This window comes from Ctenocephalides felis, unplaced genomic scaffold (genome assembly GCF_003426905.1).
Source record: "Ctenocephalides felis isolate EL2017-DRISC unplaced genomic scaffold, ASM342690v1 CF-g0.4_SCAFFOLD_00845, whole genome shotgun sequence".
Taxonomy (NCBI): Eukaryota; Metazoa; Arthropoda; class Insecta; order Siphonaptera; family Pulicidae; genus Ctenocephalides; species Ctenocephalides felis.
Window position 1 is genome coordinate 43,964,364 of NW_020536999.1, and position 25,153 is coordinate 43,989,516.

Below are 25,153 nucleotides of genomic sequence, written 5' to 3' on the forward strand. Positions count from 1 at the left end.
ATACGGAACCCATTGGAGTGTGAACAAAATTTATACTTATTGTTAAAATCTCTATGAAATATCTGATAATTTGATGTGCATATGTCTAATGATCATTTTTGATCGCCAAATGACATTTTTTTATTTTTGTTTATTAGATCTCCGAAACCGCTAGACCTGTCTTTATGAAAATTTGATCAATTCTTCATCTTGTCAATACAAGTAAAATGTTTTCTGAATTATTAAAATCGGACGCTTCGTTCTCATAAAAACGGAGTTATCATTTTTGGCATTTTTTACCCCGTATCTTCGGAAAGGCTAGGCCTACCTTCGCGAAAAAACTAATCAGCACGTCTCCTTATCAATGCAAATCGAATGTTTTTTGAATTATTCAAATCGGTTGATCGGTGTTCCCGAAATCGTCGACGAAAATTTGTATCCGCACACACATCATTTTTTCTAAGGTATGCCAAAATACTCAGAAACCTTTGAAATGTGAAGATATATAAAAATTTTCATTTTCGATTTTTTTGCGATTACTATAACTTGCCTTACGGGAAGTTAAAAATGTAGATTTTTATTCATAAAAATTAATTAAATTAATTAAAATAATAAATAGATGAAAAATTCATTTCAGAAAATCATCATTATTAATATATACATATATATATATATATATATATATATATATGTGTATGTGTGTGTGTGTGTGTCGTATCAATTATCACAAGCATAATTCTAAAACTATTATTTTTATCCCTTGCAGATAACGTTCCAGAAAAGCTCCACCACAAGATTCCACACGATTAATCGGCCAGTTTCCTGAACGCTTAGTGATCTTCGCACGCTGCGTATGTGTTTGCGTTTCGGCTGACACAGAAAGCTCTCATAAAAAGCTCGCAATAGAAGTTCGCCACCGGAAAGCTCCCGTCAATCTGTTGTTATGCAGCACGCGACATTGAACCTCCGAGAAATTATCACGACGTTATGTGAATTCTAAATCAAACATGCCAGGCAATAAATGTGAGTTATGTTTAATAGAATTTTATTCAAAATTTACGTTAATATCGAACGGCTGACTACGGAGTACGAAATCTATTCAAGGGAGGAATATAACATGTGGATTTATTGAAAAGATATGCACATATATTTTCGTACAAAAAGTAATATTTTGACTGAAAGGAATATTTATTTGAATTGTAAAAGAGAGGAATAAACTCAGTAACATGCTATGAAAAATTGTTATTAAAACTAGAGCAGCTTTGTAATCGCAACTACAAATTACCACACGTAGAATTGGCATACAACATTTGAAAATATAGGAATATTTGAAGAAAAAAAATTGATAACAAGATAACTATACAGACAATGAAAATTAGTTCATCATTGAGATTGAACAATTTCTATGTATTTTGGTTAATTATGGTAGTTTTAAAAATAACTGAGAATGCATAGTTGGACGCTTTTATATTAAAGGTCGACGAGAGTTAAATATTTTTTTGATGACTCAAGTGCATGTTGATAATTTATAATAAATAAACAAATATATTAGAAAAAATATCATCTAATGAGTAATATCTTTGAATTTATTAAATGAATTGTAAAAAAACTCAACATTTGATAGTGAAAAATCAAACTTTAGTGAAACGAGTTTTGTGAATACTTTATGTAAAATAGACTGAAATTTAATATGATAGTGTCGGCTGAACAGGGTTTAAAATTTCAGACATTTAAAAAATAAGTAAATTATGATAGGAACAGTAAAGTGTTAGACTAGTAATAAAAGTAATATTTTCAGAGTATTCATAACTAAACAGATATTAATAAGTAATATTGTACACGATAAAATCAAGTGCGAAAAGTCCAAATATATTGAAGAGCTTTATTGTGCAACTTATGAAATAATTAACTATTTAAAGTACAAGACTAAATGCTGTTTGATTAGAAACTTTATAAACTTCTTGACAAGTTTCTCAAAGTTCAAAGTATATCGGAAACTAAAGTTGCAAGAAACATGGAATTCGTGAATCCTTCAGCAGAATTTTGGAACATTTCGGAGTTCAACATGAGTTACGCAGATTTTAATGCAAGTCTGTACAATAGTAGTGACTATGAAGATATGATGTTACCAGTTTTACCATGGTGGCGACAACTTATATGGAGCATTCTGTTTGCTGGTATGGTTGTGGTTGCCACCGGAGGCAACCTTATCGTTATATGGATCGTGCTCGCTCATAAGCGGATGAGGACGGTCACCAATTATTTTCTAGGTAAGATAATAAATGGCATTTATGTCAGGATTTATGTTTTAGTAAAACTTATCTAGGCTATAAAAGTTTTCTTTATTATCTTGGCAAACTTTGATCGTAAAGTTCATATTTTCATAGTCTTATTGAATTTAAATTTTTATCAGTGTGTTCAAGATCATGATTATCTCCAATATATTGACTATCTGAATGTTAGTTTACATTAATTATTTTATTAACTTCCCGTAGGGTAAGTTATTGTAATGGGCCGAAAATTGAAATTAAAAATTATTACATTTCTCGACGTTTTGAAGGTTTCTGAACATATTGGCGTACCTCAGAAAAAATGGATGTGTGTGTATGTGTGTGTGTTTATGTATGCATGGATACAAATTTCCAGTCAAGTTTTCTGGCGCACGGATCAACCGATTTGAATGGTTCAGAAAACATTCGATTCCTATTGATAGGGAGTTGAGTTGATTAGATTTTGGCAAAGGCAGGTCCAGTGGTTACGGAGATAAAGAGCAAAGTGTGCAAAAAATAGAAATCGAGTTTTTGAGAGAACGGAGCATCTGATTTGAATAATCTAAAAAACATTCAATTAGTAATGATTGGCAGAAGTGTTTGTTGGTTCTTGGCAGGCTCAGCCATTTCGAAGATACGGAGCTAAATGTGTAAAAAAATGGCAGTTTTCGAAAGAACTAAGCGTCCGATTTAAATGATTCAAAGAACTTTCTGCTTGTCTTAACAAAATAATTGATTTTGAAAAAAAAAAATTTTTGTTTCAACTTTTTTTTAAAAAAAAAAATTTGTGTATATCGAAAATATTTCAGATTTTATTTTTACTATAGTTCTAATATATTTTAAACAAATAATTTCAACTTTGCAATTCAGTTTATATAATTCTTATAAATATTAGACAATGTTACAATATTAATAATAAAATCTATTTGAAAACATTCAACATTCCTCGAACATTTCGTTACGGTACGGGAAGTTCCAGCAATTTGCCTTAAGGCACGATGCCATACACCCCACTAGTTATAATTTTTTTCAAAATTTTCTCAGAAATCTCTCTTATCTGAAATTTGGGATTGAATCACATCTCTGCTATCTGAATACATATTGTTGTTTAAGAATCATTTTTACAAATTAGAAGTTTAGATTACTTTTTAATAAATGGCAATAATATCATACTAATTATCATTAGAACGGCATTAAAATAGAAATTAGCACACGGAAAAAACTTTTTTTTTCAAGCATTTAAAAGTTTAAAAAGGACTTCGTTGATCATCTATTTAAAACTTAAACGCTAAATTATGTTGTAAAATATAAAGTTTTTTATGACTACAATGATATTCATTGTCTTTCTTTTTGACAAAATTCCAAGTTTTATTACACCATTTAGTAATCTTGATTCAAATATGCATTGCGACTATTAATATATTTGGGTTTTCGATAGTGACATTATTTTCTTTTGTTTTTGTATTTTATATCCGCTAATTTTAATATATCATTGAATCAAATTGTATTTAGTCCTTTTTTAACTTCCCGTTGGGTAAGTTATTGTAATGGGCCAAAAATCAAAATAATTTTTACATTTTTTCACGTTTTAAAGGTTTTTGAACATTTTGGCATACCTCAGGAAGAATTGATATGTATGTATGTGTATGTATGGATGGATACAACTTTTCGTCCACGTTTTTGGGCGCACAAATCAACCGATTTGAATAGTTCAAAAAACATTCGATTCCTATTGATAGGGAGATATGCTGATTAGTTTTTGGCAAAGATCCAACCGTTGCGGTGATACGAGGCAAAGAGTGCAGAAATTATAAATCGAGTTTTAGAGAGAACTGATTATCCGAAATGAATGATCTGAAAACATTCAATTTGTAATGATTGGAAGAAGAGGTGATTGGTTTTTGATAAAGACAGGTCTAGTCATTTCGAAGATACAAAGCTAAATGTGCAAAAAATTGCAGTTTTTGAGAGAACTGAGCGTCCGATTTAAATGATTCAAAAAACTTTGTTAGTTTTAATAAAATAATTGCTTTTGTAAAACATTTTTTTCTGTTTTTTTTTAAGATTTTTTTTCAATATTTTTATTTGCATATCTAAAATAATTCAGATTTTAATTTTATTTATAACGAAAGTTCTAATGTACTTTAAACAAATAATTTCAACTTTGCAATTAAGTCTATATAATTCTTATAAATATTAGACAATGTTACAGTATTTATTTATAATAATCTATTTGAAAACATTTATTATTCGTCAAACTTTTCGTTACGGTACGGAAAGTTTCAGCAGTTTGCCCCAAGGCACGATGCCATACACTTTTAATATTTAAAGTGAAATATAATAGATCTTATTATTTCATGTACCCCATATATTTTACATATCCATTCATTTTATTTTCCTCTAATACAATTTGTCAATACCTTCACCCACAGACACAAATCGCGTTAGTCGGTCAGACCTCTCAAGACGACTGGAAGACGGCACACACGACCTCATAAATAATTCGTAAGCGAATAAGTCGCCGACATCCACGTACCACTGTTTGATAATAAACTGATTTAAATAAATATTGAACATCATCAATATTTGTTCAGATGCATTTCAAACACACGTCACATGCTCGTATTTATATTATTATGCCGCTACGGCAGATACCCTCATATAACGGCAGAATTATTTGCACAATGTTTAATGAGTACACTACGTACAGTTTATTTCGACGTTTCATGTCATTTGTGAATTAATATTGTCATTTTGTGTTGAATTTATACAGCAAATATAGGAATTTAATATATTTCGAATTATTGAATTTAGCTATAATTTACCACCGTGCAGTAAGGGATCAATAAAATCCCGGGAAATAGTTTAATATTTCCGAAAATAGTTAACGAAGTGTAGTACAATAATTACACTTATTTTAGAAATTAATTGGATTAATTATTTATCCAATACGAGCTGTACCAATCACGGGTTGCTGTGTTATACATATATTCAAAAGTCTCAACAAAAATGCCGTTTTGTACATGTAGTTATTATAGTGGAAAATAGTAAATGTTAGTTGGTTAAGCTGTATTAAAAACATCAACGAATTTTTTTTAATCTTGTACTCCACGTGAAATCATTTGGCAAAATAAGTTTTAAATATTGTATCTTTTGAATGTTCGTTTAATTAAAAAATGTAGGTAAATCCTTAAAAAAATCAAATAGCAAAAATTCATTTACTGATGGAGAAATCGAAATCGAGATAAAAAAATAAGAGCAGTGGTAAGAGGGTGAAAATTTAAGGTTTTTTGTTGTTCGATGATATTTATATAGGCATTATAAAGAATAAATTAAATAGAAAAGAATAAAAAATGATCCAACAAATAAAACTCTTCGAGGAGGCCAACCTTTTCCACTTGGTTTCAATCAACATATCCAAAAACCTGTCCGGGGATATACCTAACATTTTCCCAAATTTTCACAGCGATTGGATGACACGACTTTATTAATTTATGTATATATATATATATATATATATATATATATATATATATATGTTTCTAAACTTGATGTTGACATACGTATCAACAAAGTCTAATAACGGGGCATAGCATCAATAAAAAACATAACTTTCTTTTAAGAATTTATTTTATATCGAAACTGTTTTATTTTTATATCGAAATCGAAAATCGGTTTTGATTTTAATTCGTTCTGTAGTTTCAAATGTGGTCATAGGAAATAAGTTATATTTTACATATAGGTAAAATATTTAAAAAAATATTACTGATTTACGAAATAAGTTATTAACAGAGGCGTACTGCTCCTTTTTTTAGCTTCTAAATTTTCAAAAACTGTTGATAGTTTTTTCTAGCAAGTTCATTTTCACAGTGGAGCAAAAATTTTCCAAATCTACTCTTTGGATTAATTTGAGCAACATATGTTTTTTGACTACAAATGAGGATTTAGTACGTTGTGTGAAGCAAATTTCGTTGTGTGAAACGTTCGAGACCGAAAAAAAGTTTCTTTATGCGCATCGACCATTGCGCGAGGCGTACGTTATGCGGTGTATCACTGTATGTAAGAATCTAATAATTTGCGATTGATAATATCAAAATATTTATCAAACAAATGCATTTACTACAATTATTAGTTTTATAGTATACCAAAATTTATATATAAAAGCTCTTATATTATTTTATAAATATTGTATATAACTAACAACAAAATTGTTCATAAAGCCATGCATTAAATTATGTGTATTGCATATGTATCGTTCAGATGATAGATATCAATTAAAATAATTTATCATTTCAGTGAATCTCTCCATCGCTGACACAATAGTTTCGACTCTGAATGTGACGTTCAACTACACGTACATGCTGACAGGGAACTGGCCGTTCGGGTCGCTCTACTGCAAGATCACGCAATTTGTTGCGGTCCTGAGCATTTTGGCTTCGGTACTGACACTCATGGCTATATCTATAGATAGGTAAGTGTAAAATATAATATATACAAAAATTAAATTAGTCACCTTATGTTTTTATCTTGTGCTCAAAAATCTAAAATGTTGCACGTATTATATTTACTTGAAATTACAAACTGAAAGATAATTTCATTCAAGAAGTCTTTATAATTAACTTCCCCTAGGGTAAGTTAAAGTAATCACAAAAAATCGAAAATGAAAATGTTTATATATCTTTACATTTCAAAGCTTTCTGAACATTTTGGAATACCTTAAAAAAATGGATGTACGAGTGAGTGTGTATGTGTATGTGTGTGCATGTGTATGTACGTATGTGCGAATACAATATTGTGTCAACGATTTTAACAACACGGATCGGCCGATTTGAATGATTCCAAAAACATTTGATTCCTATTGATAACAAGACTCTGAGATGCTGATCAGTTTTTATCAAAAGTAGGTCAGATCGTTTCAGAAACGGAGCAAAAAGTTGGTAATTCAATTTTTGAGAGAACGGTGCGTGTGATTTGAATGATTCAAAAAACATTTTATTTTTATTGGCCAAATAAATAACTGAGGATTTTTTTGAGAAAGCAGGTCTAGCGGTTTCTTAGAAAAAAAAAGCTATTTGGCGGACAAAAATTAACATTAGATATATACACATCAAATTATCAGATATTTTAATAATCAGAACAAATTTTGTTAACATTTTTATGAGTTCCGTACCAATGCTAATCCGTTAGTCTGCGACGCGGCGCTTACGCGTTTCAAAATTTCCAAAATATTTCAAAGTATAAATAAATCAAAGTTTAAAATTCTCAAAAATCTATTATCTCAGAAATCAAATCATAGGCAATTGTGAAAAAAATCAAACACTAACTAGCATATACTATGTAATGTGCGATATGAATTTTAAATCACATTTAGTATGCTTTGACTATCTGATATACTTTGATCACCGTTTCAATCATTCCAATGCAATAGAAAAAAATACAATTGGTTTGGTATTGATGATTGGTATTATTTTATTTTTATATACAATTTGTAACTAACAATGAGTTACTCGTATATTATAGATTGTCCTCAAATTTTTAACAAACTATTCTTTTACTTTCTTAGATTTTTCCTGAAATAGCATAAATTTCTTATCGTAAATATATCTACTGAATTGCTTTCAAAATTGGTATTCATAATTCAGGAATAAAACAATTAATTACTAGATGTACGAGTTAATCTACTTCATCTTTATTTACTTTAGTATTAATTATATATCCATATTTAAGTTTGTGTTAATAATTACTTAGAATAAAAGTACAATAATATTATGTACAATTTATATTGAATTTAAAATTTTAAATTTAGAATTATCAGAAAAACTTTATAGATTTGTTAATATCTTTTTCTCGTTCATAGAATTTGGAGTACTTCATTCAAAAATCGAAAGAAATTGTTGAAAACTTCTAATTCTTGATTCTAATATTTTATTAAATTTTCAATATTTATTGCAGGAATTCATATGCAGTGATATCATATATATTTTAATATACTTTTAATAATTTTATAATATAACTTTTAATTCACAATATACGATCAATCAAATCATACTAACCGTTACTATCATTAAAAAGAATTCTTGTAGACTTATTATCAGAATTATATTATGTTTACTTTGCGCAACTTTCTGACTTTATATAAAAAATATTATTCTTAAAGTTGGATTCAGATGAATTTTTCCTTGTCTCATAAAAAAATTTCAGAATATGAAATCTTCTTGAGCCCTAAAAATGTTGGCGTTCTCGGTATAAAATCGGAATTAGACACTGCAATTTCTTATGGGTTATTACATTCAAAATTACTTTTGCATTTACTCATTTTGGGATACAAATTTTCATAATATGTAGATATCAAAATAATGATAATATTTAATAAATCATTTTGAATGGACAATGGAAAAATGTTTAGAAAATAATATATTACTTGAAATTAAAATTAATCGCACATATTATTTACCTAATCCATAAATAATAATTTATTTTACTGTGCATCAATTAGTAAATAATGCGGTTTATCGATACAAAATTTTACTAATTACAATATATCTATAAAGTATTTATAGAGCAATCAGTGTTTGTTCATTAGTGCACGTTGTGATATTGACATGCGTGAAACCCAAATACCCAATTGGCACATTGGCCTACTAAATAATACATGAAATTAACGTGTCAATAATGCAATTGGTCATTATACGGGCATGGTAAGCATCTCGAAAGCATTTAATAAATGTAGGAGCTATAATAGATACTTTACTCAAAAATACAAAAATACAAAAAAGCTCTGATTGTTCATAGAAAAAACTAAACAAAATTATCATACCAACTCTCACCACTATTTTTTTTCGTGATCAACCAAGTCTGGTTTTAGAAAGCCACCTTTTAGCTTTCTAAAACCAGACTTGGTACTAAATTGTTCTAAATTCGTAACATATATTCGTAATTATATTTTTGCTGTTTGTGGTTATCAAAGGCAGATAATTGAAGTTGTTAGATTTGTTTATTTTACTAATAAATATTTATTATATTTAAGAAAAGTTGAGTAATTTCTACAAATTTTGTAAATAATATTAAAATATAAATTATTCCATGAATACATAGTTTCAACTATTCGTATTTAGTATTTACTAAATTTGGATATTTTTCAATTTGTATTTTATAATGACTATGTGGAGACATATGTTATCTTTTGATTATTCTGTACTTAATTATATGGCTCGAAACTTAATTTCACAAATGTTTCGAGACTAGGTTTGTCTCATCATCAGTGTGTTATAAATTTAAAATCTAAAATATGAAAACCTATATAAACATTATGTGTTATCCGTTACTCGTCGTTCACTGTACTGAACTGAATTCTCTATCAAGGTCAAATAGATGAGTCATGGAATTTTGTAAATATTATCAAAATATAAATTATTCCATGAATACATAGTTTCAATTATTCGTATTTACTAAATTTTGATATTTTTCAATTTGTATTTTATGATGGCTGATAAATATGACTATATGGAGACATGTTATCTTTTGATTATTCTGTACTTAATTATAGGGCTTGAAATTTTTTACAGAAAAGCATTTGATCTGTTGTGTACTAACATTACGCAATTCATCTGCTCTATTATTATCTTATCAAAATAGTTACATATTTATTTTCATAAAGCGACCTAATTTTAAATTATCGAAAACTATTTGGATAATGCATGACTAACCATTACCACTTAATTTAAGAGAAATTTGTGTTACTCAAAGCTCTTTTTGCCCAAAATATTTTGAATAATCTGCATATCATATCTGACATTACAGTTTGGACATAGTAATACCCCTATTTTGTCAGTCAATTTCACGTCGACTACATAATCTGTGTAGAACAAGATTCTATAGATCATCAGGTGTAATCGGAGCTTATATGAATCGGCAGGGACACAGCTTGATATACCGTTGCAATAACGATTTAGGTGGACATGATTAATCTACTGATTATAGATAAATTTATATGCCTATATGTGTTTTATCACTTTCATATTACCGACATATAAAATTTAATGGTTATTTTCTATTAAATCAAACCATTATATAGATACTCTGTTTCATCAAATTATTTTTTCACGTGAAAATCACAGAACCTCAGGAGACTTACTCGATTATATTTTTATAGAATGTACTAATAAGGTCAAGTATTTAGAGTTATAATATGAAAATAACTATAACAATTTAGTATAAAATGATTAAAATATAGCAATCATATTCAATTTATGTTCCAATCTACATAAATAATAATTAAACGTACATTTGAACTGTTGGGTTCACTTGATTTATCATTGGAGCAATTTATTCCAATAAATTTATATATGTATCCATTACTATTTTATCATTCGTATTTGCTCTCTGATCTTTGACCTCTATGTATTACTTATGAATGCAAAATCATTTGTAGCTCTGATATTATTATATTTGTCTGCTGTATAACTAAATATATTTTCTCTTTGATAACTTCGTGACGTATAAAGCAAACGACATCAAAAACGTCTTTATATCGAATTGTTTTTTTATGATGAGTAGTCTCTTTTATAGTTACCTTACAAATAAGAATTTTATCCTTCGCTTGTTTTTCTTTCTTTGTAGGGGAACAGGCCGTGTTAAGTCCTCTATAGAAATAGTAGTATCACAAAAAATAAACTTCTGAATATTTAAGATATAAAATATTACATTTTATTATATATACTTATATACAAAAATTGAGAAATATATAATACTAACCAGATATTTTCTAGCTTAAAACTCTGATAAAATATAAACGTGCGTTTTATCAAAAATTATCTAATTTACTTTTTCATGATGCAATTTGCAGAGTTTTTGAGTAATTTGATATTTTACAAGTGCACTTTAGGAAAAATATGTGGAAAATTATGGATATCAGAAACATTTCCCCTATATTCCAGTATATGTTTTGTGAAAATGCGATATTTTACGGGATCAGTAACTGTCGCCTTGGGCTACCGTCATGCGTTGATATTTTAAGGTGTTATTAAAATTTGTAATAAAAATTTATATCATCGTTTGACAATAAATTTTGATTACTTCGTATGTTATTCTTGTTTTGTGTTCGGGTTCGTTGAAAAATATTACTGAATTTTTGAATTATATATTGTTAAACAAATGTGTTGCTATAAACAATTAAAAATTAAGGGAATGTTAATAGCAAACATGAAACAAATCACATTCATTCAAGTTATCAAAATAAAATTTTAGAATCATTTTTTTTTTTATGCACATTTAGTTGACTTTATTTTTAATACTACACGCATTCATTAGTATAACAATAATTTATTAGGTATTTTTTTACAATTTTTATACTAATATCTACTTTCTATTAAATTCAATGAGTTCCACGTAAATGAACATAATTAAGATGTATGATCAGATTACGTCGCATAAAATGAATGACTTTTGTTCTAACAATTTGCTTTCCCAGGTTTTACCAAGAAAATTAATTACTGGATCATAATCTAGTTTCAGCACTAATGAAATTTTCTTTCAAGCATAATATTATATTAATGATTTTGGCTCTAATTAAAATCTTAATGTAATATTCAAAAGTTGAATAGAGTTGATAAAAGTAATTTCAGGTTCTATAAATAGAATTTTATAGTTGAACGGTTTTATTGTAGAATTGATAGATAAAAGTTTTCTGTCATGATTAATGTATAATTACAATTTATTAAATATGTTCAACTAATTTGGTAACAGCTTTCGAGTATTTTGGATTATACATGGTAACACTAAATTTGAAAATTGTAAAGACGTAGCGTAAAATATACGTAATAACGTAATCAGTTTATAAAACGATATGTAGTTATATCACAAAACGCTTACATCAATCAAATTTATATAGAGAATTAGTTTATATGTACGCAAGTGCGTTTTTGTGTATAGTGATATATATTTTCAAAAACCAGGACTAGTAGTCAATGGTTTTAACTTATTTTGATATTTTCAAATTGAGTAAAATGTGTTTAAAAAAACGTGTATCATCTGCTAAAATGTTTTTGATATCAGCTTCTGCTTATCCTATATTATATATAAATAAAATCAATTATAAGTAATTGGCGTAGAATATTATATGTAATTACGCAATCCATTTATTTTATAAAACGATATGTTGGTATATCAAAAGAGCACATCAATTAAATGTATATAGAGAATTGGTTTAAATGTACGCAAGTGCGTATATGTGAATAGTGATATATGCAAAACTATATGTTATGATTGACAAGTCATAAAAATAATGAAATAGCATATATAAAAAATTGGGAAGCTTTTTCAATTTTCTTGGACTACTTCTCAATTTATATTGTATAAAAGTACGTGGCGTCTCCACCGTATGCATTTACTATATGTATATGTAAACAGATAATCTTGAAAAACGAATTAATTTTCATCATAAAAATTTTGTACAATAGTTTTTATAATTTTATAATTAACTTCATAAATTTGTTGATTTACACAAAAAATTATATAATGCTGATATGTATTAGTAAATTTCTAAATATTATACTTACCGGTATTCAAAAAATGCAGAGGGAATAATTCTGCCAATTTTAATATCAGGGTAATAATAACATACATAGAATTGTATACGCATAATTGAACTGTTAACCACGCAAATTCATTTTTGTAATAGTATTTTACATAAAATTTTAGCAATATCAATAAGTTATATTGGAAATAAACTTTTCCAGAACAGCACTTTGGATTGTTGATGAAATTGCTGTAGATATTTATACGATAATATTATTATTGTATAATTGGTACGAATTTTAAATATACTCTTCTATAGGTACAAAATCTTTTTACCTCCCGTTCTTATCTGCGTACTCTGCTCATGTCAACGACAAAGTGTTTCGCGCTATAATTTTTCATATGATTTATTTATGTATGCGGTTTTATGTCCGTCGCACACGACTCTTGTTCATGACTAATAGAGGTTTTACCGACTACATATGACTGTTTCTTGAGAACATCAGTAGGCTCTGCGACATGCCATTTTACTTTTCAAACCCCAAACACATCGGGGTAGGACACACATTCTAGGGCTCGTTTTATTCTTCAGGCTGGGTCATATATAAAAAAAATATATTTTGTGTAAAAAAGAAATAGTTATATTAAATTTTGCATAACATATCATACTTATGCGAATGAGTGACTTGTGACTAGCAATTTTATTTGTTCTTTAAATAAATAGTAAACTAATTCTATCAATTTTAAATAGACAACTATTTTTACAAGTAATTGAAAGGAATTAAAATTTCAAATGAATCTTTTAGAAATTGTCTAAAGAAATACCGAAGTTAAAATTACATATAAAACTATATGTGCGGCAAAAAGGTTGTTCAATGACCAATACTTCCAGCTTCTACTTCTAATTGTGTTATTTTTATATCACAAGGTTAAACGAGTAATTAAATCATTTCTTTCTGAAGCATAATAATTAAGAAAAATATCTCGTTACCTCAGATTCGATTATACTTTTTCTGGATATTGTTTGATTTGAAGGATTTATACTGTTTTTATTAAAAAGAAATGGAACAAACGATTAGTGATAAAATAGAACGAATTGGCATTGGCCTGAGTTCAAAATAGATTTAAAATGTAATTGGGACCAGAGAAAAGTTTAACTGGAAATAAAAACTATTGAACATTAGTTGAATGCGAGGACAAATGTCATGATTTTGTAGTAAACTTTGTTATAGCCATTGGAATGAGAATAATGGAGTGTGTCATATTGTTTACTATGCTTTTAATAGTCTTGGAGTATAAAATATAAATATTTTGATGTATTAAATTGGTCTTAAAAAAGTATTAATTATTGTAATAAAAAGAATAAAAATAGTGAAAATTAAATGGTAATGTTATAAAAATATCGATATAAAAATATTGTTAAAAATGTTGTAAAGATTTGATAATTTTAATAAAAAACTTGCGATATGCGTATTTAATATATAATCCTGAATGAGCGGATACACAATTTATTTTTATATCGTTGCGAGATTAAAAATACAAAAAGCGAAGCACCTCAATCTGCTTTGTATATTTAACATTTGCAAACTTGTTTTTTAATTTACCACCCAAAGCAAATAAGATTTTTTAATTTTACTGCTTCAATAAATATAATTATTTTTAATATTATACTCTGTACGTAAATGTCCGCATTTGTACTCATCATCATATATGAATACCATCGCAAATTTCAAGCTAAAATTCACGTATGGTACTTTAGTTCAACGCACCCAACATGCAAATAAAAGCAGAAAAAACGTAAAAACAACAAACTGAAAAAATAATGAACTATAAAAAAGCCCGAGCCTATCATTTGCGAGTTGTTTATTCGGGTTAGGCACTCGCATTTTTTCCTGCAAATAAGTTTTGATTATTTTGTATTACCTTCTGCCCAGTGTTATAGCAACTCTTAAATTAAATAGATATATACATATATTCATAATCATTATTCTGCGAAATTATTGCAGTGCTTCAAATTAAACTCACGCTAATTATGTATGATCGTTTACTTTTAATATTTTATTATATTCTGGAATTTTTTTAGAATTATGCCTAATTTATAACTTCTCACATGCGTGTAAATAAATTTTAATAAAATTATTATTTCATTTGAATAATAGATACTATAAAATATTTCAATGGTTAATTAGATGTTTATCAATATTTAATTTAAAAAATTATATTAAGGGGTCAATTCTAAGGTAACATAACCGATAACAGAGCGTTGTTATGGAAATTCCAGAACTTTTTTCTAAATTAAAATAGCCATAATATATATTTAGGTACAATTTATTTCACCATCCGCTATATCTCCTCAAGCACATGTCTGACTTAAATAAAGTAGATTTTAGTATACTCGACCTCAACCATTGTAATAAATTTCACGTTATACTTTCACAAAATATTATAAAATATAAGAATAAAGTAAGAACTAAGATATTTTCCAAGTAAGAACTTGCACTTCAGATAAATATTTCAGACTTATATATTCTCTGTATTGCCTTACATCTAATAAACTTTCATGAACATTTTACTCTCATAGTTTTTATTGCTAGAGTTTACGTTACTTTTCACAGCTTGTATATAGTTTCAAATTTTCTCGACTTTTGTACAACTTTAAGCTTTTCGCTACGTTTTCAAAATATCCAGCAAATGGCATGAAAAATAGTAAAAAAATAACAATAAAAATAAAAAAATAAACAGCCATTTAATTTAATTTTATTATGGAAAAAATCATAATTATTATAAATTTCTTCAAGATGTTCAGGTATGATACAGTATATGGTTTATGATATAATTATAAAATTATAAAATTGTGTAGATAGATTTATTTCTTGATAGAGAAACAGGTTTTCGTGGCACTGTATAATTAGAAGTAACATTAAACTAGTTTAGTGAAACATAAATTATTTAGTCATAATTATTTAGTAATTAGCATAATTTTATATTTATATCTATAATTATTATTTTATAAATTTTATAAGTTTTTAAAGTATTTTAAATTTATCGTTGCTCTATAAACTTCCACAATTGATGATTGTGAAAAATATATACCTACAAAGAAAATTATTTACAGATTCAAGATTGATATATTATATGCAAAAAAATAGTCATCGACAAACATAAATTTGTTAAACAAAAATATTTTTACTGTAAAATTATTTATTACTATTTAATGCTTATATTGTGAAAATACTTAACTAAAAGTAAGTAGTACTAAATGAATAATAAATAAATTCAACAATAAATAAATAATAAACACTAATAATAAATGATGAATTATAATATATAATAAATAAAAAATAAAAAATATAAAAAATAAAAAATAAAAATAATAATAATAATGAATAAATAATATATAATTATGAATAAATAATAAATAGTAATGAATGAATAATAAATAGTAATAAATAAATAATAAATAGTAATGAATAAATAATAAATAAATATGAATGAGTAATTATGAATAAATAATAATGAATAAATGATAATGAATAAATAATAATGAATAAATAATAATGAATAAATAATAATAAAAATATAATAATAAAAATATAATAATGAAGAAATGATAATTAATAAATGATAAATAAATACATATAACATTACTTGTGTTTATTTTTTTTTCTTTATTTCAACTTTCATTTTCAATTGTAGGAATTTTATCTTATTGACAATTGAACTATTCATATTGAGACTTTACAAAAGTAAAAAAAAATAAATGTTAATTGTATCAAAAATCAATTATCTACTCCATCAAGTAATCAATTATTGAAACAAATGAACTAGAGGTTCAAAATATCATCCCTTGACAAATTGCTAGAACTTTCTCTACCGTAATGAAACATTAACAAAAAATAAAGATTGAACATCAATAAAAAAAATGAATGAGTGAAAATAATTGTTTTAATTATTTTAAAATAATTATTACTGTAAATTGTATCGTCGTAATTTGATATAATATAAGAGCTTATATTAGGGCGACAACCCTTCAAATATGTTTATCGTTAAACGAATACAAAATATAATAAACAAACACTATCATCACAGGTAATATGCTTTTTAAATCGATCTAATCTAATCAAAAACTGCTATTCTTTGCATTTTTTTCTGTATCTCCAAAACCGCTGGACCTGCTATTACAGAAATGTAATCAACTATTTTGTCGATCGATACAAATCAAATGTTTTATGAATTATCCTAATTGTCTGCTCTGTTCTCTCAAAAACGGATTTGCTATTTTCTGCAGTTTTTTTACGTATCTTCGAAACGGCTGGACCTATCTTTGCCAAAAATTAATCAGCACGATTTCCCGTCAATACGAATCGAAAGTTTTTTAAGTTAATAAAATAAAATTTATATAACTACATTTATTATTTGAAACAATGTATTTGGCTTTGTCGTAAACGCAGTTCAGCTCTGTGAAGTTAATTTACGACAGAACGGACGCGGAACATATAAATATATTGAACCAGATGCTTCCCTGAATAATTGCGAGCGGAATTCAGCGATATTATAAACGCCCTTACATCAAAATGATATTTTGTTTCAGCATATATTAGTCTATCCTGGTAGGCCGTAAATCCATCTTGGTGGATTTATAGACCTTTTGGGCCTTAATTATACTCATTTAAATTAATTGAACATGTAACTTGGTGATGTGATATGCCAAGTTGAATACTAATGATAAATTTCACAAGTTAAATCATTTTTCGGTTAATTGATTTTTTGTTTATTGAAGTAATTATAGAATACAAACATGATAAGAAGAGCCATTCAAACTAGTTATTTTGCAAAATCTGTTGATGTAACTTTTTTGAAATTATAATGTAGTAACTATAGCTGAGTTATTAAGAAGTTCTTGGATATCATCTTAAAATGTACCTGATAAAATTAAAAAAGTTGAAATTCTTATATAATTATATTTATATACCGACATATTAGCTTTATATTGTTTATTGTTGCTGGTTATAAAAAATAAAAAAATATTGTGCGTTCAAAATTTACAAAACAAAATGAGAAATGAATAATCAGTGATGCTTTAATTAAATACCTGCCATTAGCACATGTGTTACATAATTAATTCTTTTGAAATTATACTTTGTATACACTTTGCGGCATGCATGAGATGAGAACATGATGATTATATAATGATACACAAAACATAAAAAAATACTATTTTTTATTAAATTTCTAATACTACTTGTGTTACAGACGACAATACTTCTATAAAACTAATTAAGTATTTTACATCTTTATGCTGGCAATATTCTTTTTCTGTGGATACAAATGACATCACTTTTCCATTTGTTCCAGAAACTCTGAATATTTTATTAAAAATGCCAGAAACTAGCATTTTGAAACCAGAAACTATAAATTGGAACTTCAAATTATCTGAATTTGATGGACTGACTAAATTTTAATCAGTCATAGACGTATCATCAAATTCGTAAAGTATAATTTATGGAATGCGCTCGGGGTTATGCTAACATATCTTCTAAATTTAAGCAATAAACTTTACATTCAGAGCAGTAAACCTAAATTTAACACTATTGTAAACTATCTCTGATACTAAGTTCTACCTAAATTCGAGTTTAACTTAGTTCATAAACTAGACATGTACATTGCACTCTATTATATATACCAAAGATAGTCATAAGTAGGATGCCCCAGTGAAAGCTTTGGTGAAAATATGACAATGTTTCGATTATTGTGGTTAAATTTTATTTCATTAGTTTTGGAATCGTGAGCGTCAATAACATTTCTATAACCTCACTGAAAAATAAGAACATAATTGCCACAAGATTTCAAAAATCAAGACTTTTTTACTATAGGTCGATTTTATAGGCCCTCTTCTAAAAAAATGTACTGAAGTATGATCGCAAATTTCATCATAAGTTGTCGCATTTAATCAGAATTATAAAATGATAGAATACCTAATAATCCTATCATTGAAACATTTTGAATATAAACTCAAACCTAAAAATTACAGGACAACGGCTAATACATATTCGGTTCAAATGTTTCTCTTTCGCAAATCGATAATGCTTAAAATTTCAGAGATATATAAAATGTTTGGCACTTTGTAATTTTAATTAAATAATTCAGATTATTTTTTGAAGTAAAACTTCTTTAGGCGCGACTAGGGTGTAAATCCGTACAAATGCAACGGAATAGCGTTACGGCAGATAAGATAAAAGTCGAGTGCCAATGATTCGTCATTTGCTCTCGATGATATCATTTCTGTACGGGTCTATTGTGATTAGTCGTCGCGAACAGAGATCTGTCGTTGTATGCTTACTGATGTCAAATGGGCATAGATAAATAAACATTTTAAAGTTACGTCATTGTACAAATCTTGATTAAATGAAAAATGCTAGAATCAAAAGAATATTTTACCCTATTCCATAATATTTTACCCTGTTCCTTAGAAATTATTTCTATATTATTCGTAATTTCTATAAATCTTTGAAGTTATTGAAATGAAAAATATTGTTTAGGCAAGACAGATATTACAAGCTGTTCAAAGATTAAGATTATATCGCTAGCGAAAAAGTAAAAAAATACCATCAGTCAATGAATGTATGTTAATTTTAATTACATGAAGTTCTTCAAACACGATGAGTAAAGTTGCGAAAACAATATTTGTTTAGGCGTTGTTTAACATAATCCACTGTGTATAATGGTTGACACTAATAAAGGTGTGCATCACGAGTGTTACTATATTACTGATGAACATTATTCAAAATTGTTATATGGTGTATTTATTTTTCTTAAATGCCATCTTTCCAGTAGCAAATAAGTTTTACTTCAATCACTTGTGAACCTTACGCGCACACTTTTTTTAAAAAAACTTCAAATATTGCGACATGATAATTTTTCTAAAAATAATGGTTTAAAAAATAATATATTGAAGTTATCATATATGTGTGTATGCGTATGTGTATGTGTATATGTGTATGTGTACATTGCATTCATATATGGATATAATATGTAACTATATTCCCTAAAATTTTCTATTCTGCAGATACATGGCAATAATGAATCCGCTCCGGCCTAGAATGGGTCGCAGGGCGACGCTATGTATAGCGGCTGCTATCTGGATAGCTGGCGTCATACTATCGTTCCCCAACTTGCTGGTATTTAAAGCCGAATTGGTGGAAGAAGATCGATATGTATGCTATCCAGAATGGCCAGACGGTTCCACTAATCATTCAGACCTCGAAAACTGGTAAGCAATAATATTAACATCAAACTAGTGGGGTGCATGGCAACAAATTGATGGGACTTTCCGTACCAAAAATTATTTTTTAAAAAAAAGAGGGAAGTTCCAGCAATTTGCCTTGAGGCACGATACCATGCACCCCATTAGTTTTAGAATCTAACAAATATTGCATGGTATTGTACCTTTAGAAAAATTGTTGGAACTTTCAAAAAAATTTTGGAAACTTTGAAAAAAATAGGTTTTTGAGATTTAAAAAAAAAATAGACTTTTTTTAAAAAAATGTTTTTTTAATCTATTGACTTTTCTCAAATTTAAAATTCTAATTGTTAAATATTATAAATTTTGGTATATATCTATACTATTTCTATAAAATATTTGATAATTTGATGATCAGTTTTGACTGCCAATTGGCTTTTTTATTTACTTTGTGCATTAGATCTACGAAACCGCAGGACCTGCCTTCTAAAAATTTAATCATTAATTCATTTTGTTAATACAAGTAAAATGTTTCTTTAAATTATTGAAATCGGACGCACCGTTCTCTCAAAATCTGAATTAAAAAGACTGGACCTATCTTTGTCAAAAACTAATCAGCACGTCTCCTTATCAATAGGAATTGAATGTTTTTAAATCATTCAAATTGGTTGATCGCGTTCTTGAAATCGTCGTCAAAAAATTGTATCCGCACACACACGATCTCACACGCACACGCACACGTACACACACATACATCATTTTTTTAAGGTATGCCAAAATATTCAGAATCATTTGAAACGTATAGATATATAAAAAAATAACTATAACTTTGCAAGAAGTTAAAATTAATTATGGATTTAATTAATTATGTTTTAATAACTGAACTAGTAAACTGATAAGCAATAATATTGAAATAAAAACATAGTAATATATTATACAATTTAATTTCTAAACTTCTGAATTATTACTATTGATGCTTTCAGTTATATAATATTTCTAAATTATATTTAGAAATGAATAAGAATTTGATGAATAAGAAAAAAGGTTAAACTCTATTTGTCTTTATTCAGTCTTTTGGGACAAATGTCAAAGTTTATCCAAAGGTTAGAAATATGATAAAATATTCAATAATTTTCCGAATAAAACCCAATTTAATAAATCTTTTGAAATACTAAATTAAATTTTTTACGAATTTTTTAGTATATATGCATTCATTATCGTTGAATTAGGTGAAGTCAATACATCAATATTCTCAAATTTTGTAACGCCAACATGAAAACTTTTTAAAGCATTAATTTTACGTTATTTTACTATTTACTAAGGTAAGTTTATCAAAAAGAACTGTTTTATTTGTTATTAATCTATTTTTTGAAATTTTTAAATAGATAAGATTAATTACATGCTCAAATTCAGTAAAATTAAATATTATATGACTTGAACATTACTGGAAATTTTATGAGCGTCATAAAAGTTACTTGGGTGTTAAGGTATTTAATTATAGAATAAAACAACTATTTGAAATTTTGAAACAAAAGAAAATGTAAACAGTAAACATATATTGAATATTCTAATATTATATTAGGAACATTCTAAGAATTTATGATCGCTATTAATGAGAATAAGATCGATAAATTCGCTTTTGTTATTAAGACTGTTTATAGTATACTTCAATATTTTATTGTGTAATAAATTTATGCATATACAATCGGTAAAATAGTCTAGACTCTAGAGAATATATTTGAGTATCAATTAAAACAAAGTTTAAAAGCTTATAATATTTATTACATTTAAATTTATCTGGATCAATAATAAAATTCTATTATACAATATTTGATTTTTCGAATAGTTTCCTAGATTTATTAACATAAAATATATAATAGAACTTTGGTACAACAAAAGCAAAACGCGTCTGCATCCACACAATCTCTGTCCTGAAAACATTTCGCACAGTATTAGAAAACTTTCTTGGTTTTCCTGAAATACATTTTCCGCTGTCAATTATAGTATGATGTTCGGATTTATTTCGCGGATGCAAATCTGTTTCGCGACTTCGGAATGAGATATGTAAATACGAGGATATAAGTTTATTTATTTGATTATGACATGAAAACAGTTGTTCTGTGTGAATTGGAATGCTTTATGAATCAGTAATTCAAAGCGAGGCGTTCTTAGACGGTTGTGTACGTCATATATATTACTTACACGCGCGGAAAACATGGAAATTGTATAATAGTATTTTGGGATATAACAGAAATGTTGAAGGTTTATTGTTATTGAATAATAAGCTTCTAAAGTTCTATGGGAATAATTAAATTTATATAGAATATCATCTCTTATCTTATAGCTGGATGCATCGTTAACATATTTAGCTTAATCATCGTGCTTTAATATGATATTTACATAAGTGGTAAAGTAGATATTTCGAAATTTACCTCATTTTGTGATAAATTTTTGTTTTAAAGTTTTTAGATTGAGAAATAGGTTTAACCAAGTATACAAATTACGTTATTAATAATAAGATTTATGCTCCCAAGCATGTAATAAAACTAAAAATTCTCACATTTCTCGATATCATTGTAAATAAACTATTTAGTTCTTTATACTCTCTGTGAATTTACTTATAGGGTTGAGCCGAGCTTAGAGGTCCGTGGAAAAAATTCCACCATTGATATCTCAAAAACAAATACCTAAAACTAGTTGGTTTGGTACTTAGCCTTGAGGCAAGTTACATAAACTTCCCGATATGTTTAAATAATCGACTTAATCAATAAAAAATATATTAATTTATAAGTCATTAAAAATATTCCTAGTGGATTTATTACACATAATTGAAAACGAACGAACACTTTGACTCGGAGTATTTTCTAAAAGCAAATTTTCAAAAATCAATAATTTTTATAATTGAGCCAGTTTCAAGGACTTTAATGGTTTATTATGTTCAAGACCAAGTACTCTATCATTATACCAAATAAATAGTCTAATTTTAATTTTAACTCATTTTCTCAAACTTTGATGAATTTTTAAAATCAAACTATTTGTCGTAAGGCCGTAATATTTCAGTAAGTTCTATAAGACAATGGACAATCACTAAAAAAAAATCCATAAAAATCGGCTTAAATTTTTTTTCAACAGTTAATTACAAGAAAATGGCTCGGTAGATTTTCTCCTAAAACTAATCAGTATCATTCCCAACTAATATCTTTCAAACAGTTTTTGATTTTTTAAAATCGGTTCGGTAGGATGAGCTTAAATGTGGACGAAAAGTTTAACACTTTTTTTCAAATTGCAAAGAAACGGCTTGGCAGATCATCGCACAAAACTGACAAACGAGAGTCCTCACCGAAATACATCAAATGGCTTTTAAATTTCTGAAATCGGTTCAGGCGTTTTTGAGAAAACGTCGATTAAAGGTCTAATTTTGACAAAAGCCAAAAAAACGATACTAATTTTTGCAAATTTTGACGAATTTTCAAAGTTAAACCAATTGTCGTAGGGCCGTAATATTTTAGTATGATCTAGAAGACTATAGTATCTACCGTCAAAAAAATCATCATAAAAATAGTCAAAAAATTTTTATTAAAAACTTTATTACAAGAAAACGACCCGGCCGATCTCTACCAAAAACTAATCAGCACGATTCCCAACCAATATCTTTCGAACGGTTTTTGGATTTTCAAAATCGATTCAGAATTGCGGGCTAAAACGTAGACGAAAATTTTTTCACTTTTCTGCGATTTATAAAGAAACGGCTTGGCCGATCGTCGCACAAAACTGACAAACGATAGTCCTCGTCGAGATTCATCAATTGGCTTCTAAATTTTTGAAATCGGCCCAGCCGTTTTCGAGAAAACGTCGATTTACGGCAAAAAATCTGTTCACACACACACACACACACACATACTTTTTCTAAATTTGGTCTCATTCGATTCAAAATGGCTTGAAACGTCGAGAAAACATAAAATTAGCGAATCGGATTTTTTGATGAAAACATAAACTTCTCCTTTGGGATGTTAATTAAATTTTTTTAACAACAATATTAGAAAATATAGGAAAAATAATGAATAACCAGTCATCATATCGATTTTTGCAACAATTCTGTCGGAGATAAACGGCAATAAACAAAACATATGACAAAAACATTTTGTTTTGGTGTTAGTTTTTTTGTTTAATTTACTATACTTTAATATAATTTTTAAGTAGATTTACGTTATTTAATTGTTTTGAAAGATGTATTTTCAATTTTAATTTACATTCAACATTTTTTTTATATAACCTTACACGTGCTTAAGGTCTGAAGGACCAACTGAACTTATACCGAAAATAACAAAAAATTGTAAATGAAAAAGTAAAAGTAGATTAAGGTGGAAAAAACAATTTTACAAAAAATAATTAAATAAATAGTTATTCCAACTTTGCTCATAAATATTTCTGGTCAAATTCCAGATCTTTGTTATATACAGTGTTATCTCCGTAAAAAATGTACCCATGGAATTTATATTTTGCATTGTTTGAATAATGTAACCATAAATTTGTAAAATCCCTTTAAAGTTAAAAATAATACTTTAGACCTGTTTTTACCCCAGCCGTCTCATTTTACAGCGCCTATGGGGTAAAAAGTACCGGGTGACAACTTTTTGAAAAACAGCAAAAAAAACATTCTACAATGATGAATATGTAGGAGTTTTGCTACATTTAATCAGATAGTTGTTTGTTTGACATGTATTATTTGTTGTGATATAATTGGTTTGTTTTTCACAATATTATTTCTCAAAGTAAAACTAGATCTTTATGCCCCGCCCTACCTTACTATTTATAATATCAAAATAAACTGTCAATATATTATTGAATTGTCAAATTTAAATTCGATTCGATTCGATTTTATTTCTATACCATATTAGAATTCTTGGATGTTGTTACAGGTGCACTTTGTAGCACTCACGAATTGTAGGAAACATGTTCTGCGAGCATTATTATCATCTAACAATGCAAATTTATATAAATATATCATTGTGAGGTGCATTATGGAAAGAATCTATTTTTGCTTGCAGTAAAAATATCAAATTGAATGTAATGCATACTCTGTCATGATCAGTTCTAAAAAAAATATCTTAAATTTGATAATATTTTATAAATATACACGCTTTAGACA

The 25,153-nt window shown here is 27.3% G+C and overlaps 1 protein-coding gene across 1 annotated transcript in view; it reads left to right on the forward strand.

Moving 5' to 3' along the window:
* The first annotated feature begins 2,096 nt into the window (after positions 1-2,096).
* The window catches only part of LOC113375134 (tachykinin-like peptides receptor 99D), a 106,955-nt gene continuing 83,898 nt past the window's right edge, over positions 2,097-25,153 (forward strand). The window contains exons 1-3 of the mRNA XM_026615086.1: positions 2,097-2,249; positions 6,546-6,720; positions 19,831-20,034. Coding sequence (XP_026470871.1) covers positions 2,099-2,249; positions 6,546-6,720; positions 19,831-20,034 — 530 coding nt within the window. The 5' untranslated portion in view covers positions 2,097-2,098. The remainder of the gene's footprint in view (positions 2,250-6,545; positions 6,721-19,830; positions 20,035-25,153) is intronic.